Below are 20,492 nucleotides of genomic sequence, written 5' to 3' on the forward strand. Positions count from 1 at the left end.
TTGTTTTTTCAATGAAATTTGTCCGCGACATCGCTCCGAACAAGAAAATATGTTATTCATTGATTCTAATCAATAAAACACCAAAATAATCATGCTTTTATGAAATTTGCCAGTAAGCACAGTTTGCATTGAAATTGTACACGAATTAACGTTTTTGAGCAATTTTTGGTCTGACATGCATGTACATATTTATGCGTAACTTTGGAACCGCGCGCCCGGGCGTCGCAAATTTGGTGTCAAAAGATGCGGGAGACTCAAAAGAAAAAAGTCATGAAACGTCGCGGCGATAGCTTTTTGCGATTGCGATACATCGCGCGGAACGTCGAGGGGGGCCGCCTCGGAGGCCTATAGGGTTAAGACAACTGTCTGTCTCTCCAAAAAGTCCCACGGAGCGCATACTTTTGTTTAAAAAAAAAAAGAAAATTTATTTTCTGCATATTGTTGTTCTGGTGTAATCTCAGAAACTGACTGGAGTAACTTTTCTGTTGGGATGGTGGGGCATGACATTTATCATTACTTTACTGAATTAATGAATTTTCTGATTTTCCTCAAACATTCCAAGAAGTATTTCTCTAATCTCTATTCCCTTCATTGCCAGATCACTTTGTGCAAGGCATGGTTTGTATTTTCCTGCACTTACAGAAAAGTGCCAAATGGTAATGAATCTAGATCTGCCACCTCAAGTAACCACGCTATATCAATCGTTAATTACTGGGTCATTTTCCTGTGTTCCAAATTAAGGCATTCTATATTCATCACAACTATCTGAGTGCACAAAGAACACGCAACATTTTCTTCCCCCTTTTTTATGTTACGATGCCTTACATTAAAAGAAGAAAAGAAGTAACATAAATGATACAACCATGGGCAATATGTACAAGAAATCAGAGTCTGAGCTAGTGAAGAATTTGGCAACATTAGTCATTTCTACAGTACAAATTTCAAGAGTATTTACCTGCTGATAATTAAAGGGTGAGACAACAACAGTAATTTACCCCCTCCCCGCCCCCCTTCACACAATACAATGCTAATTTGCCTTTCCAGATTTCACTGTAGTTTTGAATCATTTGATGAAGATCCATGGTATATATGGATTTCTCAAAATTTGCCCCAGATGTTAACTGCCCTTCCATCCTCATCACATGGAAGGAGTCAGCTGATCTGATCTAGCATTTGAGTAATCAGCAAATTTTCAGTTTACAATCGCAGTCCCAGGACTGGGGAACATTGGCAATGGCGCAGGATCCAGATGGGGGCGCACTGGGCACGCACCCCTATTTACTTTCTGTTAAAACAAAATAAATGAAAAGAAAAAAAAATGGGGGCATTCGTACCCCTTTAATTTGTAAAGGCACCCACCCTTACTAAATTTGTGGATCTGCCCCTGATTGGTATATTCCAACTTAAACATAATCAATTTCTCACAATGCCATCATTATTGTGTATGTGTTGTGGCAAGTAATCACATCAGTTATATCCCTCCTCAACTCATAATACCCTCTATAAAGCTAACTTATCAGAGGATCTAATCTTGAATCCACACTTTCTTCAAATGACCCATTTTTTTTTTCAGCATTGAAATAATCGTGCTACACTACATGCGATCAACACTTTCCACTATAAGCGACTGAAAAATAGAAATTTCTTCTTCTACTTCAGGTACTACAAAATTTAACTAGAAATGTCGCTTTGGCGACTGGTATGCCTCCGCCATAATGCATGATTTTCCCAATAGGTCTAGATAGTACATGTGGACAATGTGTTATTACATTTTCACAAAATTGGCAAAATATTTAAATAACAAATTTGTCACAAATGTGTTGAATGTTCACCTTCCTTGACCTAGGTTTAATTGGATGAATAGGAGAGCATGTATCTAGGGATTTAAGGACTTTAACTTGACTTTGACCCATTCATACATTTAGGCATTGAGTAATTTTCAAGGTACAGGTGTGGAAAATTGGTGTGAATTTCTGAATTGAATAGTAAATTGTTACCATTTTCATCTGGCCCTTGACCCTAAAATTCATAAGATAATCACTTTCAGGTAGAACATGCATAATACAGTGTATGTACTAAGTTTCAAGATAACTTGAGCCACTTCCGAGATATGGAGGAAAAAGTTGGTTCAGCACTTTCACTTGATTTTTGACCTTTTGACCTTTGAGGCAAAGAAAGAAGAAAAAAAAAACTTTCCAGAGAATTTCTATTAGGTTACACATGCATACACCAAGTGTAAAAAAAAAAATAACCCTGCTGGCATTACATAAATATGAGGGAAATAGTAAAATTTTGAAGTGTTGCACTTGACCTTTGACCCCTGACCTTTGACCCCATGAACCCTACATTCTCTAGATAATCACTTCCAGTCAGTACATGTATATACTATGTTCCATGAAGATACCTTGAACAATTTTCCAAGGTACGGAGAAAAAAAAGAAGTTTTAATATTTTTACTTGACCTTTTGACCTTTGACCTTTGACCTCACGACCCAAACTTTCACCAGAGAATTTTAATTGGGTAATACATGTATACACTAAGTTTCAAGAAAATATCTTCAGGCATTCAATAGATACGGTGGAAATAGTGAAATTTTATGTATTTGACCCTGACCTTTTGACCTTTGACCTTTGACCTCATGACCCAAACCTTCACCAGGGAATCTTAATTGGGTAATACATGTATACATTAAGTTTCAAAAAAATATCTTCAGGCATTCAATAGATATGGTGGAAATAGTGAAATTTTATGTATTTGACCCTGACCTTTTGACCTTTGACCTTTGACCTCATGACCCAAACTTTCACCAGAGAATTTTAATTGGGTAATACATGTATACACTAAGTTTCAAGAAAATATCTTCAGGCATTCAATAGATATGGTGGAAATAGTGAAATTTTATGTATTTGACCTTGACCTTTTGACCTTTGACCTTGAGCATGTGCACCCAAAAGTTGATAGGCACAACTTCACCCCCTAATACACATACATGCCAAGTTTCATTAGGATACCTCAACAGGTTTTGATAGTTACCTTGTCCACAAAATTCATTACGGACGGACGGACGGACAACCCGAAAACATAATGCCTCCGGCACCACTTCGTGGCGGAGGCATAACAATGTCGCTCCCTGACAGACCTGCCCCCCTGGAAGTATGTGCAAAGCTTATTTGAGGAAAATTGGTTTTGAAATGGCTGAGATATCCAAATACACAGCAACACAAAATGGTCCTCATAAAAGGTGGGTCCCATCTTTTATTAGGACAGCTTTGTTTTTGAATATCTCAGCCATTTCAAAACAGAGTATCATCAAATAAACTTTGAATTTCTTTAAGAATCATATGCTTTTCCATATTTCATTAGTGGTTTCTAATTATCTTGCAAAAAGTGAAAACCCGAATTCCCATCTCAAACAAAACTATACCATCCCTTTAAAGGGCTACATGAAAGTGTTTCCTAGAAAAGTTCTGGTTACCTTGACGAGCTGTTCATCTCTGACTCCCGTCTCTTCCTCTTTCTTGGTGACCCCAAAGCTGCCCTTTAACCCTTGCTCCTTGGACTTCTGGATGACCAGGTGGGGGATGGTGTAGCGCAGACACAGTAGGACACCCAGGTGGATCTGGACAGCAAAACTGTCCTTGACAGGGATCACAAACACTGGAAGACAGATAAAACTGATATTAATGTCTAAGAATGGATATGTCTTTCATCACTATTTTTAGCTCACATCCTGTCACTGATACTACAAAACTTAGAGTTCCTCTAAGTCAGTACAGATGATGCATGAATTACTCAATGCTGATATGAATTTTAAAACACTTATTATTCTTCTCACAGACAAGGGTGGAAGACATCTGCACGCAACTATTTAGCCTCTTCATATGTCACTGTTTTTTTCTGTACTCTGTTAAACAATTGTAACGTGATTCATACTACATGTATTTCTTAGAAGTGGGAAGAGTGGCAAATTTGGATAAAAAATGTTTGCATTTTGTGAATGCCAATGCCAGAAGCATCACATCTGGACTCACTGAGAAGAGCTTGTACAAGCCATGAGAAGTAGAGGGCAGGCTTGCGACCATGCTGACAGATGAGAACGATGCAGCGCGCAGCCGTCCTCCTGGTTGTGGCAGATGTGTGCTTCAGGTTGGGGAACAGGACTTTCATCAGGTTCTAAGGCCACGGAAAACCAAATACAACATACACACAACTCATATTCAATTTATCTTTTTTGGTTATATAGAGAGCAATTGGATAATACTTCGCATAAACAAAGCAGGTAAGATTTTGAATCAGAATGCATAGATTGGTAATAGCAAAAGTAATGATAATGATGATGATGATGACAATAATAATAATAATAATAATAATTATAATAATAATTATAATAATAATAATAATAATAATAATAATAATTATAATAATAATTATAATAATAATAATAATTATAATAATAATAATAATAATAATGATATAATAATAAAGATGATAATAATAATAACAACAACAACAATAATAATAAAAACACTAATACAAATGTAATTCAACAAACATACATACGGTTTATACAAACAACGTTTTTGAGGAGATAACTATAGGATTATGGTTTTCTAATATGCAATTTCTTTTGCTTTTTATACACATGTAGATGCTGTAATCAATGGCTGACGATAAACCAAGTGTCAGCTAAAAAGTCAGAACTTATTGATGATTACAGCATCTTTCGAGGACTCTGGAAATGGACCGTATCAATTGCTCAGCCCCTGATTGCAACGCATCATGGCCCAACACCACCCCCCCAGAGGTCCTCCTCAGCCTCATAAACCTCCACGCCCGTACTGCCCACCCACCCACCCCTGTCTCGACACCTGCTCCCGCCTCAAGTGCTGCCAAAGTGGAGAAGGTTAAACGACCAGTTGTTACGGCCGGGGGAACAAGCGAGGAGTGGTCCTACTTCGAACTGCGGTGGTCTGAGTACAAGGCGGCCACTCACCTCGCAGAACCTGACCTCGCTTTCCAGTTGCTTGAGTGCTGCGAGGAAGGACTACGAAGGGACTTGACCAGAACCTTTGGAGCCCTCACATCAAAGGATGAGCAAACCATTCTCACAAACATCAAAAGCCTGGCAGTCCGCTAGGAGAACATTATGGTAGCCCGGATGCAGCTCCAGCAAATGCGCCAAGACCGTGATGAACCAGTGCGGGCATTCGCTGCTCGCCTTCGCGGCCAGGCCAGTGTCTGCAATTACAGGAAGGAGTGCACATGCAACCTTGTCGTTGATTTCAGCGACATCATGATCAGGGATGCGCTCATCCGTGGACTAGAAGACGAGGAAATCCGCCTTGACATCCTTGGACAATCCCAGCAGGACATGTCTTTGGAGAAGGTGCTCCAATATGTGGAGGCCAAAGAGAGTGGTCGGCGCTCTGCAGGACGTCTCCAACATACTGAAAGTGGGGCCACCACTACTGCAGCTGCCACCAGCTCCTACAAGCGCCGCGCTAAGGACAAAACACAGCCCCGTGAATCACAACCTCAGCTATGCGGCCACTGTGGCAAGCCAGGTCACACGAGTGCCAAACAGGACCGCATAAAACGATGCCCTGCATACCGTCACACTTGTGCAAAGTGTGGACTTCTCCACCATCACGAGAGTGTGTGCCGCCAACCACAGCGGCGACAACCGTCACAAATGGCCAACACACAGGAGTCGCCTGACGACGCCACCGGCATATTTCAATCCTTATGCTCTGTCAACGACACCCAGCCCATGGACGCCAATGCAATCACTCTCGACCACCACATTTACAACGAGTTCTGCAATGCATGGGAAAGGCGGGCGTCTGACCCCCAACCTTTTCTTTGCGTATCCATTACCGCAAACCCTCTTGATGCCCAGGACCTCGGCCTCCCCACCCCCACCTATGGCGCCACACCATCAGCCTCTTACCCGGCCATGGCTGACACCGGCTGCCAATCATGCCTGGCTGGCACCCAACTCCTGTCCAAATTGGGACTGGACAGGAAACACCTCATTCCTGTCACGATGAAAATGACCGCTGCCAACAAAAGCGGCATTCGTATAGCAGGTGCCCTAGCCCTCCGCATTTCCGGCACTTCCCCATCAGGAGACACCCTGGAAACGCGACAGATGGTATATTTCACCGACTCCTCCGACCGGCTATTCCTTTCGAAACAAGCCTGCATCGCTCTCGGCATGATTTCCAGCCAGATTCCCACCATCGGCGAGGCAGTCAAGCCCAGCAGTCCCAACAATGCATCCTCTGTGACCCAACCGCTATCCACACCTGCCTCCTGCCTCACGCCCTCCTGTGACTGCCCTCGGCGCCAGATGCCTCCCACTCCACCCACATCCCTCCCCTTCCCAGCAACTGAGGAGAACAGGGAGGAAATCGAAAAATGGCTACTTGACCACTACAAGTCCAGCACCTTCAATGTTTGCGAGCACCAACCGCTCCCAATGATGGCTGGTCCCCCTCTCCGGCTTATGGTTGACCCTGACGCTCAGCCTGTTGCTTACCACACCCCCATTCCTGTTCCTATTCACTGGCAGGACGATGTGAAGGCAGGCCTTGACCAAGACGTACGTCTTGGTGTCATCGAACCAGTACCGGTTGGCACCCCAGTCACATGGTGCCACAAGATGGTGATCTGCCCAAAGAAGTCTGGCAAACCAAGGCGAACAGTCGACCTCCAGCCTCTCAATCTGCATGCAGTCCGTGAGACCCACCACACACAGTCTCCTTTTCACCAGGCCCGTGCGATACCACCAAATGTTCGCAAGACTGTTTTTGACGCATGGAACGGCTACCACAGCGTTGCATTGCACGAGGATGATCGCCATCTCACCACTTTCATTACGCCTTGGGGGCGGTACCGTTACCGTGTTGCCCCACAGGGCTATGTTGCTTCTGGTGACGGTTACAGCCGCCGGTTTGACGAAATTGTCCTACCATCCCACAGAAAACCAAGTGCGTGGACGACACGCTGATGTGGGCAGACACCATTGAAGAGGCATTCTTCCAGGCAGTTAGGTGGCTTGATACCTGCGGCAACAATGGGATCACCCTCAACCCTGCAAAGTTTTCCTTTGCCAGGATGACCACGGAGTTAGCCGGCTTTGAGATCACGCCGACTACTGTGCGCCCCTGTTCTCGCTACCTCGAAGCCATCCTGAACTTTCCCACCCCTCGCAACATTACAGATGTGCGCAGCTGGTTTGGCCTCATCAACCAGGTCTCGTATGCCTTTGCTTCGACTGAACTCATGCTGCCCTTCCGCTCCCTCCTCAAACCCGGCACACCCTTCCAGTGGACTAACCAGCTCAACCGTCTTTTTGAGGAGTCGAAATCCATGATCATCAGTGAAATCCATAAAGGGGTGGAAATATTTGACAAGACCAAGCCAACCTGCCTCGCCACTGACTGGAGCAAGGCAGGCATCGGGTTTTGGCTTTTCCAGAAGCATTGTTCTTGCTCCTCCAACAAACCCTTCTGCTGCAAGACAGGCTGGAGGATCACCCTTGTAGGGAGCAGATTCACATCAGGAGCAGAATCCCACTATGCCCCTGTGGAGGGAGAAGCTCTTGCGGTCGTGGATACCCTTGACAAAGCTCGCCATTTCGTCCTTGGCTGCTCAGATTTGATCATTGCTGTAGACCACAAGCCCCTGCTGAAGGTGTTCAGCAACCGATCGCTTGACGATATCCCGAACCCCCGACTCCGCAACCTGAAGGAAAAATCCCTTCGCTACATCTTCTGCATGGTCCACATACCTGGCATCCGCCATGCCGCAGCCGACAGCGTGTCCCGACACCCAGTTGGACAGCCCGCACCGCTCACCCTCCCTGATGATGTAGCACCTGTCAGCGTGGTCACCAAATATTGCCAGCCACCTGAACTGCCCCATGATTTCCTTGCTGCTATCCGCAGACGTGACCCGGACCCAGTCCAGATCTGCAGTCAGTCAGCATTCCCCCCCGCGGAGGTGATTCGGTCCATCACATGGGATGATGTCCGAGTCGCCACATCCAGCGACCAAACCATGTGCAAGTTAATCGAGTTCATCCAAGCTGGTTTCCCTGCGCTACCATGTGACCTCCCCCACGAGCTCCGTCCGTACCACCAATTCCGTATGCATCTCACAGAATTTGATGGGGTATGCCTGTACAAGGACCGCATCATCATCCCCCCATCACTTCGAGACCAGGTGCTCCAGGCATTACATTCAGCCCACCAGAGTGTCACCATGATGTGCTCACGGGCGGAGTCCTCATTCTTCTGGCCGGGCATGACTCCTGCCATCACTAAGATGCGGGCACGCTGTTCGTCCTGCAACAGGATGGCACCCTCACAGCCAGCTGCACCCCCGACCCCGCCGGTACAGCCTGATTACCCGTTTCAGTGCATCGCGGCAGACTACTTCACCAACCGTGGTCGTCACTACCTGGTTGTGGTTGATCGCTACAGCAACTGGCCAATTGTTGAACATGCCGCCAACGGTGCCAAAGGACTAATTGCTGCACTGCGTCGCATGTTTGTGACTTACGGCATCAGCGATGAGCTGTCATCGGACGGTGGACCTGAATTTTCAGCTGGGACCACTCGCAATTTCCTACGTGACTGGGGCATTCACCACCGGCTCTCGTCAGTCGCTTTTCCCCATAGCAACTGTCGGGCAGAGGTTGGCGTCAAAACTGTCAAGCGCCTCCTCACTGACAACACGGACGCCCAAGGCTCCCTTGACACCGACTCGTTCCAGCGTGCCATGCTCCAATATCGAAACACGCCCGACCGGGATACACGCCTTTCCCCTGCCATGTGTGTCTTTGGGCGTCCGATCCGTGATTTCATACCCATCCACCCAGGGAAATATCAACCACACAGCACATGGCGCGATACCCTTACATCCCGGGAAGAGGCTCTGCGAAACAGGCACATGCGTTCTGCTGAACGCCTATCAGAGCACACACGTCACCTCCCACCACTGGCTATTGGCGACTATGTCCGGATCCAAAACCAAACCGGCCCCAACCCGACAAAATGGGACAAAACTGGAATTGTTGTAGAAGTACGGCAATTCGACCAATATGTCGTGCGGGTCGATGGCTCCGGTCGCGTCACTCTCCGCAACAGAAGATTCCTACGACGATACATCCCAGTTGTCCCATGTGCACCCCTATTGATGGCACTTGGCCCAACAACTCCGCCTGCACCAACACCCCAGCCAACCCCAGCAGGACCCCCATTTGCCACGTCTTCACCTCAACCTCCTCTGAGCCTGGAACCTCCTGCACCTGCACGAGCTACTAACCAGCAGCCACCCATCACCCAGGCGCAACCAACAACCAGGCCTTCCCTAGCAGACACCAGTCCGCCCCTCACCCCAGATGACTCTACCCCAACTCCTCGATCTCCTGCAGTTGATACTCCAACAACTGCTCCCCCCACGGGCCGAGTCCCCCGCGCCCTTCGTGCCCTGCTACCTCACAATGCTCCGGGTCTGAAGGAACATCCCACTCCTCTCCTGGCAGCCCCATCTACTCCTTCCTGTCATGACTCCCCGTCTGCTCCTCGCCACTCTGCTCGCCACTCAAAGCCACCTGTATGGTTCCAGAATGACCCTTAAGTTTTGATGCTCCCAGATTAGAGACCCCTTTTATATCGTTGCACACATACTGACTTTGGACTTTGTGCACAGGTGTTCCTGTTCAAGTTGTTGTTCATTCCTTTTCTTGTTCTGTTTTTTAGCGTTCATGTTTTTGTACATCCACATATGTACTACGCTCTCTCGCCTTTGTTGCTCTCAAAGACTGGGGGGGGGGGGCGTATAGGATTATGGTTTTCTAATATGCAATTTCTTTTGCTTTTTATACACATGTAGATGCTGTAATCAATGGCTGACGATAAACCAAGTGTCAGCTAAAAAGTCAGAACTTATTGAATAACTGCTAGTCTGACACAATGGATAATGAATGCAAAACATGCAGGCATGTGGGTGGATTACTATTAAAGCTACTGTACCTTGACCTCCGTGTCTGTGAGGAATGAACCCAGCACTGGAAGAGTCTTAACCAGAAATGTCATCAGAGCTTCCTACAACAGAAACAGAAATATATCAATGAGTACGAAAGGTGAAAAATACATTTACAAAGAAAGAGTGTGCATAAAAGTGTAATATCCTTATGGGTTTTGAGGTTATACAAAATGTATAAATATAGTAATCATATGTTTCCTACACAACATTCTGAACAGAAATTGGATGTAAGCTGACTACGACTCTTTTTTTTTCCCTTTAATTCAAACTCAACAACCGCCTGACCAGAGATCCTTAAATATTTCAGAGGAGTCAAAGCTGGACATGAAGGAATTGAATCTATCACAAACATTCATAAACAAGCCCCCCACCCACACTCCCCCCCCAAAAAAAAAAAACTAGAAATGTCGCTATGGCGACTGGTATGCCTCCGCCATAATGCATGATTCTCCTAATGGGTCTATAGTACCAGGTACATGTGGACAATGTGTGATTACATTTTCACAAAATTGGCAAAATATCAAAATGACATGTTTGTCACAAATGTATTGAATGTTTACCTTCCTTGACCTACACGTGTATGTTTAATTGGATGAATTGGAGGAGAGCATGTATTTGGGGATTTAAGAACTTTAACTTGACTTTGACCCTTTCATAAGTTTATGCACCGAGTAATTTTCAAGGTATGGGGAAAAAGTGCAATTTCTGTATTGAACAGTAAATTGTTATCATTTTCATCTGGCCTTTGATTTATAAGAGAATCACTGTCAGGCAGAACAATATGTACTAAGTTTCAAGATAACTTGAGCCACTTCCGAGATATGGAGAAAGAAGTAAGTTCAGCACTTTCACTTTGACCTTTTGACCTTTGACCTTCTTGGCAAAAAAAAAAATCCCAGATAATTTCTATTGGGTTATACATGCATACATCAAGTTAAACAAAATAATCCTGCTGGCATTGCATAAATATAAGGAAAATAGTAAAATTTTGAAGTATTGCCTTGACCTTTGACCCCTGACCTTTGACCCAATGAACCCTGAATTCCCTAGATAACCACTGCCAGTCAGTACATGCATATATACTATGTTTCATGAAGATACCTTGAACAATTTCCAAGATACAGAGAAAAAAGTAAAATTTTAACACTTTACTTGACCTTTCGACCTTTGACCTTTTGACCTCATGACCCCAAACTTTCACCAGAGAATCTTAATTGGGTAATACATGTATACACTAAGTTTCAAGAAAATATCTTTAGGCATTGCATAGATATGGGGAAATAGTGAAATTTTAATCATTTGACCTTGACCTTTTGACCTTTGACCTTGAGCATGTGCACCCAAAAGTTGATAGGCACAACTTCACCCCCTAATACACATACATGCCAAGTTTCATTAGGATACCTCAAAAGGCTTTGGTAGTTACCCTGTCCACAAAATTCATTACGGACGGACGGACGGAAGGACGGACGGACGGACGGACGGACGGACGGACAACCCGAAAACATAATGCCTCCGGCACCACTTCGTGGCGGAGGCATAAAAATATATAATAATACATATAAAGAAACAAACAGGGTACAAACTTGATCAATGTCTTCCAAAGAATTAAAGTTGGTCATAAAAGAATGAATATATCATGCACTAGTCATAAATGAGACAAAAGGAAAACTGGGTACGAACTTGGACAATGTCTTCTGGCCGTCTGGATATCCTTGCGATGCTGGGAAGGAGGTTGATGACGTATGGCCGACATTTCTGGGGGCGAATCAGGTGGGCCATCTCTGCAAAACGCCAGAGAGCTGCACGAAGACTTCGAGAAGGTCCATTCTGAGTTCAAGTAAGAGTTATCGTAAATAATGTCAGTAACAGGTTGCGATTATGTTTTTGTACTATCTACATTTCTATGCAGTTTGGGATTTTTCATTCTTCTGTTTTAAATCAATAACAATAACAACAATAAAGGCATTTAAGGGATGCATTTCACACTAGAAGCATCAGAGAGTTGTATAACAATTACAGAAATCTTTTCAAACTACTCTACAATCAGAAATCGACAGTGATCGCTTTAAAGCTGTAATGTACACATGTAAAAATGACAACTCTCTGAGAGTTGATAACCCTTAATGAAATGCACAGGAACAACAGAAAGTGTATCAACCTATGAAAGTAAAATCTAACAGCGCAGATGCTGATTTCCACTTGCCACGGACTATGAAAACAAATACAGGCCATGCAAATGTCTTTATGTTTGTGAAGTTGACCTGGTCCATGTTTGCTTTATATTGATGGTTGTGACACATGAAGCAGGCATAAAGAACTTGGTAAACACACGAAGGCAAAAAAAAAAAAAAATCATACCTTCTTGATTTCTTTGTACAGCTCCAATTGAAGTCTACCGAGGCTGCTCTCCATACATGCCTACATTATTAAAAAAGTAGACATTAAAAAAAGCATTACAGTGTAGGGCAAGTCCAAGATAAGGTCCCCTCAGAAGGCAAAATTTCATCTTTGCTCAATATTGACATGTTTGGTATCATTTTGAAGCTTATGAGTTGAAGTTTTGATTTCCATGGAGGAAAATATGATATTACGTAAGTTTATGCAAATTTCAAGGGCTTCATTTGCATAAATGTGAAACACAGCGTTACGTATGGGACATTTATAAAAATTCATATTAATTCAAAGGAAAGCAAATTATATTTTATTAATATGTGGACATAAGAAGTTCATCAAATAGTTTAACTTGGTATAAAAATTTAGGGATTATGCAAATGATTATGCAAATTAGCTCGTGTCCTATCATGAGATGTCCCATACGTAACAAATTGAGGTCTTTTTTTTAGGTTTTTTCTAAAATTGCTAAGGATATTTTAATGCCCTTTTGGAAAGTTCTAATTTATTGTTTAGAGAAATTAAATACCAAAGAAAAAAGAAAAAACAGTAAAAGAAATATATTCTATTAGGCATTGAAATAATGTTACGTATGGGACAAATGCGTTACGTATGGGACATCCTCATACATATTGCATGTGAATGCATGTAGCTAGCTGGGAAGGGCTCTCAGTACACAAATGGTAAATCATCCTGAAGAAAGCATCCCAATATTGTATCTACTTTATGAATTTTAGACACTTGAAACAATGCATGCACTTGACTGACCAATTTTCAGAAAGGGGGAGGGGAAAATGGCAAAATACAAAATGAAATATCAGCATTAAAGGGATGGTATAGTTTTTGTAGAAATGGGGATTCAGTTTTCAACATTTAATGAGATGATTGGAAACCAATTATATGAATTACTAAAGAGCATACAATCCTAAGACTGGAGGAATTCAAAGTTTATGTGACGGAGATCCAATTCGAAATGATTGTGATATATACAAAAAAGATATATAAAGTAAAATGATTCCTTTTTATTGCAAGTGATACACAAATTGTCCTTATTCAGTTTCAATAGTACACACAACAAAATTCATGGGTATACATACTGAGGTGTGACTCAAATCAATGACCTGACTGCTAGACAGACATCATATATCTACTTGATCGCTGGGGTTCCACGCAGCTGGTATTGCTTATTTATTAAAATTATTATTTCTTGTGTCAAGTCATTTTTTATTGAAACTAAATGGCAAACTGCCCTTCATCAATGGAAGTAAACACTTTAAACTATTCAATTTTTCAGTAGTAACTATCCTGATAAAAATAGGGCATACATACTCAGGTTGGTCATAAAAAAAATATAGAATATGATTAAATATGATTATGATGGTAAATATATGGGGAATATTGTTCCCTTGTCAATCTGGAACAGCATTTCAGTAATTTCAACTGATTCTACCTCAATGATTATGCAAAAACTTGTTTATGGGTATTTTGTAAAATTATTTTGCAAAATACCCATATAAACTTGGTTCTCCACACACTAAACGAATGGGGGACAAAGGGCATGCATACTCAGGTTGGTCATAAAGATATGAAAATATGATTGAATATGATTATGATGGTGAATATTTGGGGAATAATGTTTCCTTGACAATCTGGATCAGTATTTGAGTAGTTTCAACTGATTTTACTACAATAATTATGCAAAATACCCATAAACATGGTTCTTCACACACTAAATGAATGGGGGACAAACTGTCCCATACGTAACTGTCCCATACGTAACACGTCATGTCTGTCTTTAATTAGAACCTGTAATTAGAACTTTTTGCCTAATGACATGAAACTTAGCTGTGATAATCTTGAGTGTTGTGACTTTCATCACAGTGAGTTACAAGTTGTAGAATGAAATACTTTTAGAGAGTTTTGAGGTTGAAAAAAATGTTCAAAAAAACAAAAGTTTTCTGGTCCCATACGTAACGGCACATATTTTCTCTTCTAGAATATAATTGTCAAGGTCATTTTTCTCAATTTTTTACATGTTTATACTTCTCCTAGATATCAATCACCATGATGAAGTTCAATATGATCAAAGGCCATTAACACTATTTTTCAGGTCATAAAAGTCTCTGAATGTCCCATACGTAACGCGCGCATTATCTTGGACTTGCCCTGTAACATACACAGCACTTATTGGACAAAAAGATTTTAGACGACTATGATATACATGCATAATTGATAACTTTTCATCTACATCAGACAACAAAAGCTTAATATATTCCTGCTGCATCAAGACTGTTGATGAATATTCTTGGTACTGGAATTTACCATAAAATGACTTTAGTTGATGGGTACATATTCTCACAGATAATGATACATATTGGTACACTATATATTTGCATTTTATGCTGCACATCTTATTACTTCTCACTGCTGAGTTTCTGAAAAAACAATCAGTAAGTGGTGCTATCATTTGTTTATAATGGCAGCTGAATTTTATACAAAAATACAGGGGTCCAACAGGCAGATACTATCCACTCTCACTCAAATCAGATGCAACAGAACTCCAGAAATTAAAGTGCATCAACCCATGAAGGGTGATATTCGAGGCTACAAATACTTACTTCAACTTGTCTCCATACAAACGCAGACTATGTAATGGCCATGTTTACGACTTACTGATGGTTGTGATACACACACATAATATAATGACAACAACCCTCTTACATGTAAGCCATGGCTCTCATGCAAATGTTATCATGTTTTCATTTGAGTTAAATTGAGGTGAATCAGGTAAAAACATACTAAAAAAATACAAACATTTTCTCATTAAAAAGTATCTCATCCATTCATGCTGTGTATCTAAAACAACAACAACAACAACAGCAACAACAACAACAACAACAACAACAAATAACAACAAAAAATACCCTAAATAGACTTTAGGTGTCAAAACATGATTCCTTCATTCTGACATACATTGTAAGTGTATTAGATTTTCAATTTGCTCTCTTACAAGTTACTACTAAATATTTGTGCTATTTATTGAATGTAAATAATGATCAATTTTCTCTTTAAATTGCAATGCTTGGGATTTATCACAATGGTGATGGAATGATAGATAACTGAGGGCAGAAAATGCAAACCCAGTACACTACATGTACAACTGTAGATCTGTCAACACAGTCATCTCATGTATCTAAATACTGCATTACTCTGGTGCAGTCTGCTTCTTAGCAATTCCTTTTGAGCATCTCAAAACCTACAACAATAACAATTACTACCGGTACCTGTTCTACTTGTGTGGTTTCATTGTTTGCACACATGTACACACTCACACACACATACACACATAATTTGTACATGGATACACAGACCCACACACACACACACACACACACACACACACACACACACACACTGACATAGCTATTGAACTGCTCTTTGTGAGATCCCACACACTGATTACCACAGCCAAGTCAATGACTCAGCCATACATGTACACTGTAATCAATATAATGTTCATTCATATGCAAATAAGATCCTACGAAAGGGGAGCCTTTACACCAACCAAGCAAACAAGAATGGCTTCATCCACATCAACTTCAGTCAACATACATGTACTACCAATTAATAGATTTAACAGTTTTTATAACCCTCTCCTCGCATAGCAATAACTACTTAACTAGACAAATACAGCAAATTTGACTTTCTAAAGGATACTCTACATGTCTTGATTTCTGGATCCTTTTGTACTTGCCTAGCTATCATTTGTGCTTTTAAAAAGGACAACTTCTTATTTTTGGAGTGGGCATTTGCAATTTGTATAACAGCTTCATGATAAAAGTCATTTTCCTTTTCACCTACTTTGTGATTTAAGACCTTTTGCTGATCATGTGAGCATTGCTCTATTAAAGTTAATTAAATTCAGTGCAAGAACATCCTAAACCAAGTTGAGTTGAACCACATTCCATTATCAATAGTGCAATTACACACGACTGCACTGAAATGCAATGAAACAATACAATAATACAAACAGGTCTAAAATTCTACTGGTAGTTTTATGCATAACTACCACGGCATCTAATGTACACGTAGCCAAACATTACCTCAAAGTACAGCACACACCATACTCGTGTACGATGGAAAAGAAGGAGTACCAGGTAATGACTAATCTTTCTACAGGGTTCCATTCCATTTAACTCAATTTGCTCATTCTGCATGAAATATCTTATATTACAAAAATACTCTATATGAGAGGTATGAAAGATGGAGTGCAGCATTCCAAATCAACAGAGCGCAACTGAGTAATTGATGCATGTGTGGCACAGGTGCATCGTTAGAACTATCGTGACCCTGAGGGATGTTATTAAGTCTCAAAGTGTCAAAGAAGGCTGGCTCCAGCAACATAATGAGCAATACTATCAATAAGAATTGCGCATGCCACTTGCATGATTACAAGTGCAGCCCTAACTACACTTTATAAGCAGTTATTTTCATGAGGGTTTTCAAAATTTTTGCGAATTTTGCAAATCACAGTTGGATCGCAAATTTAACAACACACAAAAATGTCACCGTGGACTAGGGTAACAATGCATGAAAGATAATGTCGGTGTCAATTCGCGAAATAGCATCTCGCAAAAATGTCTCTGACCTCCTAATTCGCGAAAATATTGGTACGCAAAAATAACAGCTTATAAAGTATGTGTGCCTGTCAAATAAAAAGAGTACAGTATCAAATATGTGTGTGTGTGTGTGTGTGTGTGTGTGTGTGTTCTTTAAATATCTCACTAAGTACCTTTGTTTGGTCTTGTGTATGAAGTTTTTTATCAGCAAAAATCAAACAAACAAACAAACAAAAAACAAAAGAGTTGTTTCGTTTATATTCTAAACAGTAGTTCAAAAAGTCACAAATGCCATCTATGGAGAAATTTCTGATTGTGGGTAATATATCCTTTCTTTGTAAACATAAAGGCACTTTTTTCTGTTTATGAGACTATCACATTAACGTTTAATATGATGTTTGTTAAATCATTCATGGTCAAGTCAAAGCACCTCTTGAACTACGGTTTATAATCCATCAAGCCCCCACATGGGAGTCACTCTCAAAAAAAAAAAAAAAAAAAAAAAAAAACCTCCCATCCACAGACACAGTGTACATAAAGGGCAAACATATTTAGGTGCCAATGACATAAATTATTACCAGCAATCTCTTACTGGTATTTGATAATACAGTGATAAAGATTAACATAATGATGCTCATATATAATATATTTTGCCCTTCCCATCTCCCTTTTTTCCTGGACATATGACTTCATGTTTCATTTGTGACTGTTATTTACTATTTTGTGTACAGATTTTGACATAGTTGATGGGGTGAAAGGTAATAAAGTTTACCTTTCCTTGCCCCGGTAGCCCAATTAATTGTATCACAATCTATAATAATAATAATAATAATAATAATAATAATAATAATAATAATAATAATAATAATAATAATAATAATAATATTAATAATAATAATAATAATAATAATAATAATAATAATAATAATGATAATAATAATAATAATAATGATAATAATAATAATAATAATAATAATAATGATAATAATAATAATAATAACTAGAAAAGCACTCTGAGAGCGCAGACCTCCACCAAGCAGCTACAAATTTCCACCGATGATCTTGCTCTTCCCAAAGAGATTTTTTTCTCCTCTCCACCACTGGAGAAAAGCTCTTTGGGCTCTTCCATAGAGATCAGTGATTTCCACCCATACGTATGCATGCTGAAAAATTGTCTGATTTCCCAATATATAGAAGCCTTTGTTACGTCATAAACCCTCAGCTGCGCGGCGCACCTCGCCCTAGCAGAAACTAGAGCACGCACTTTAGTGCACCCATGCAAACCTCAAATATGCGCAGCCTGAACTCCCAAGTTCATTGACCCTACCTGCCAAAATATCAAAAATCCTCCATAAATTCCCAAAAAATTCTCGGATCACTACCAAAATTTAATCATCTGTTACCTGTATCATTCTAAACCTTTCCTGTAAGTTTCATCCGAATCCGTTAACTTCTTTTTGAGTTATTTTGCACACGGACGAACTAACAAACAAACAAACAAACAAACCAACGGTAACAAAAACATAACCTCCTCCCTTGGCGGAGGTAATTAATCATAATCATAATAATAATAATAATAATAATAATAATAATAATAATAATAATGATAATAATAATAAATATAATAATAATAATAATAATAACAATAATGATAATAATAACAATAATAATTATAACAATAGTAATAACAATGTTCAACAACAACAATATAATGGGTAATTATGCATGGCATTACCTTGATTACTTTGTTGAGACATTCATCGGTCTTCAGTCGAATGTCAGACTCATTGTCATTACATGCCAACAGAAAGATCTCCATGGCGATCCCCAGAAACTTGGGGAACTCACTGAGGGAACTAGAGAGCAACATGATATCATATAATCAAAATTCTGTATAATTTTGTAAACTGCCATTTAAAAAAAATACATATTCAAAGAACATGAGTATACACTACATTCTGTGTTAGTATGAAAGAGAACATGAAATGTTTGATGTGACAAATCCTGTAACAACCTTATAATCTGTACTTTCTTATAGGTCATGCTTGTAGATCATGTAGGCAATATCTTTAACATACAGTAATGCTATTAATTCTCTGCAATATCTTTGCTCTCATACACAATGTATCTTTATCTGGCAGTTTCTACATTGGATTAAGGCTCAAAATATGATGTAGACTTTGAGAGATTCCATCCACTTCTTTGTGCTGCTGCCTCATCATTTTGTGACACTTTCAATAGTAAAGTAGTTACCTGTTAGCAAGAACATCATGACTGACTACTCCAAAGATACATCCAAACATGTATACTGTCTATAAAGCGAAACCAGCACGTTTTGATTTCAATTTCCAGTACTTGTCACAATGTGACAGTAACAGACATTGAGAAATATAATACAGTATGTCACACAAATGATATTACTATTACATGAGATATACAAGGGATATTGTGACATCACACATTCAATCCTAAACAGCTTAAGTGACAAATACTCCAAACAGCAAAACACAGACTGTTTTATCTCATTTTATATTTATATCTTTCTCACTATGCAACCTCATCAAAGGCATGTACATTGAATATACATGTAGTGTAACTATTCTCAAATTTATTTTATAGGTGAACAAACATTAGAATATTGAGAAAACTGACAAATATGTGTTTATGCTTCAACTAATGCATTTGTGCCAGAAGAGCCCAGCATCATAAACATCCAGATCCAGATCAAGAAAATATTTGGCATAATAAACCACAAAAATCCATGTCTTTCCTATTTTTCTTCATAGCAAATGATTCAGAAAGATAACTCACCGGAAATTTGCCGTTGATATTCCATCTGCGATTATGGTCAGATTGGCAATGTAATCCTTTTTTGTTAGAGTTGTATCCTTTTTCCTGTAGAACAAACATTAAAATTTTGTAAACTTGCATGAAAACATGCTGAATGGACATTACCGTACATAGAAATTCAAACCAGTACATCTACATTTTGTAAACATCTGGAAGGGGGGTTAAAAACATGGCACATCAGCACATTAGCACATCATATTATTTTTCAAGCCAAATATGCATGAAATCAGAAAGGGAGATAATCATCACATTCTTTGTGCGTGATACACTATTCGACACTATTCAGGGGATTACTTTTCTTCCTAAAGGAGGATTACACCTTAGCAAGAGTAATGCTGAATTACCTTCAATATGATGATGATCCACAGCATTTGTACAGTCTGTATAATGGCATTTATATCTGTTGTAGAAATACTGTATGCATGCAACATACACTAAAACCTCACAAAACGATAGCAGCCCACTTTAACCCGTTGAGGATGGACTGATTTTGCTACAACACGCATTTCCCATAGACACCTGCCCGAGTGTACTTTTAAAACAGTAACTACAATTTTGCATTGCCAGGTATT

The 20,492-nt window shown here is 40.2% G+C and overlaps 1 protein-coding gene across 1 annotated transcript in view; it reads right to left on the reverse strand.

Annotated features, from left to right (window-relative positions):
* Window positions 1–20,492, reverse strand: part of LOC139708046 (huntingtin-like) — an 81,027-nt gene that overhangs the window by 55,934 nt on the left and 4,601 nt on the right. The window contains exons 2-8 of the mRNA XM_071620034.1: window positions 19,882–19,965; window positions 18,806–18,926; window positions 12,419–12,478; window positions 11,741–11,887; window positions 10,045–10,116; window positions 4,033–4,174; window positions 3,477–3,658 (exon numbers count right to left, since the gene is read on the reverse strand). Coding sequence (XP_071476135.1) covers window positions 3,477–3,658; window positions 4,033–4,174; window positions 10,045–10,116; window positions 11,741–11,887; window positions 12,419–12,478; window positions 18,806–18,926; window positions 19,882–19,965 — 808 coding nt within the window. The remainder of the gene's footprint in view (window positions 1–3,476; window positions 3,659–4,032; window positions 4,175–10,044; window positions 10,117–11,740; window positions 11,888–12,418; window positions 12,479–18,805; window positions 18,927–19,881; window positions 19,966–20,492) is intronic.

Source organism: Diadema antillarum, unplaced genomic scaffold (genome assembly GCF_040938485.1).
Source record: "Diadema antillarum isolate AM-2024a unplaced genomic scaffold, OU_Dant_1.0 seq00001295_RagTag, whole genome shotgun sequence".
NCBI classification, from domain to species: Eukaryota; Metazoa; Echinodermata; class Echinoidea; order Diadematoida; family Diadematidae; genus Diadema; species Diadema antillarum.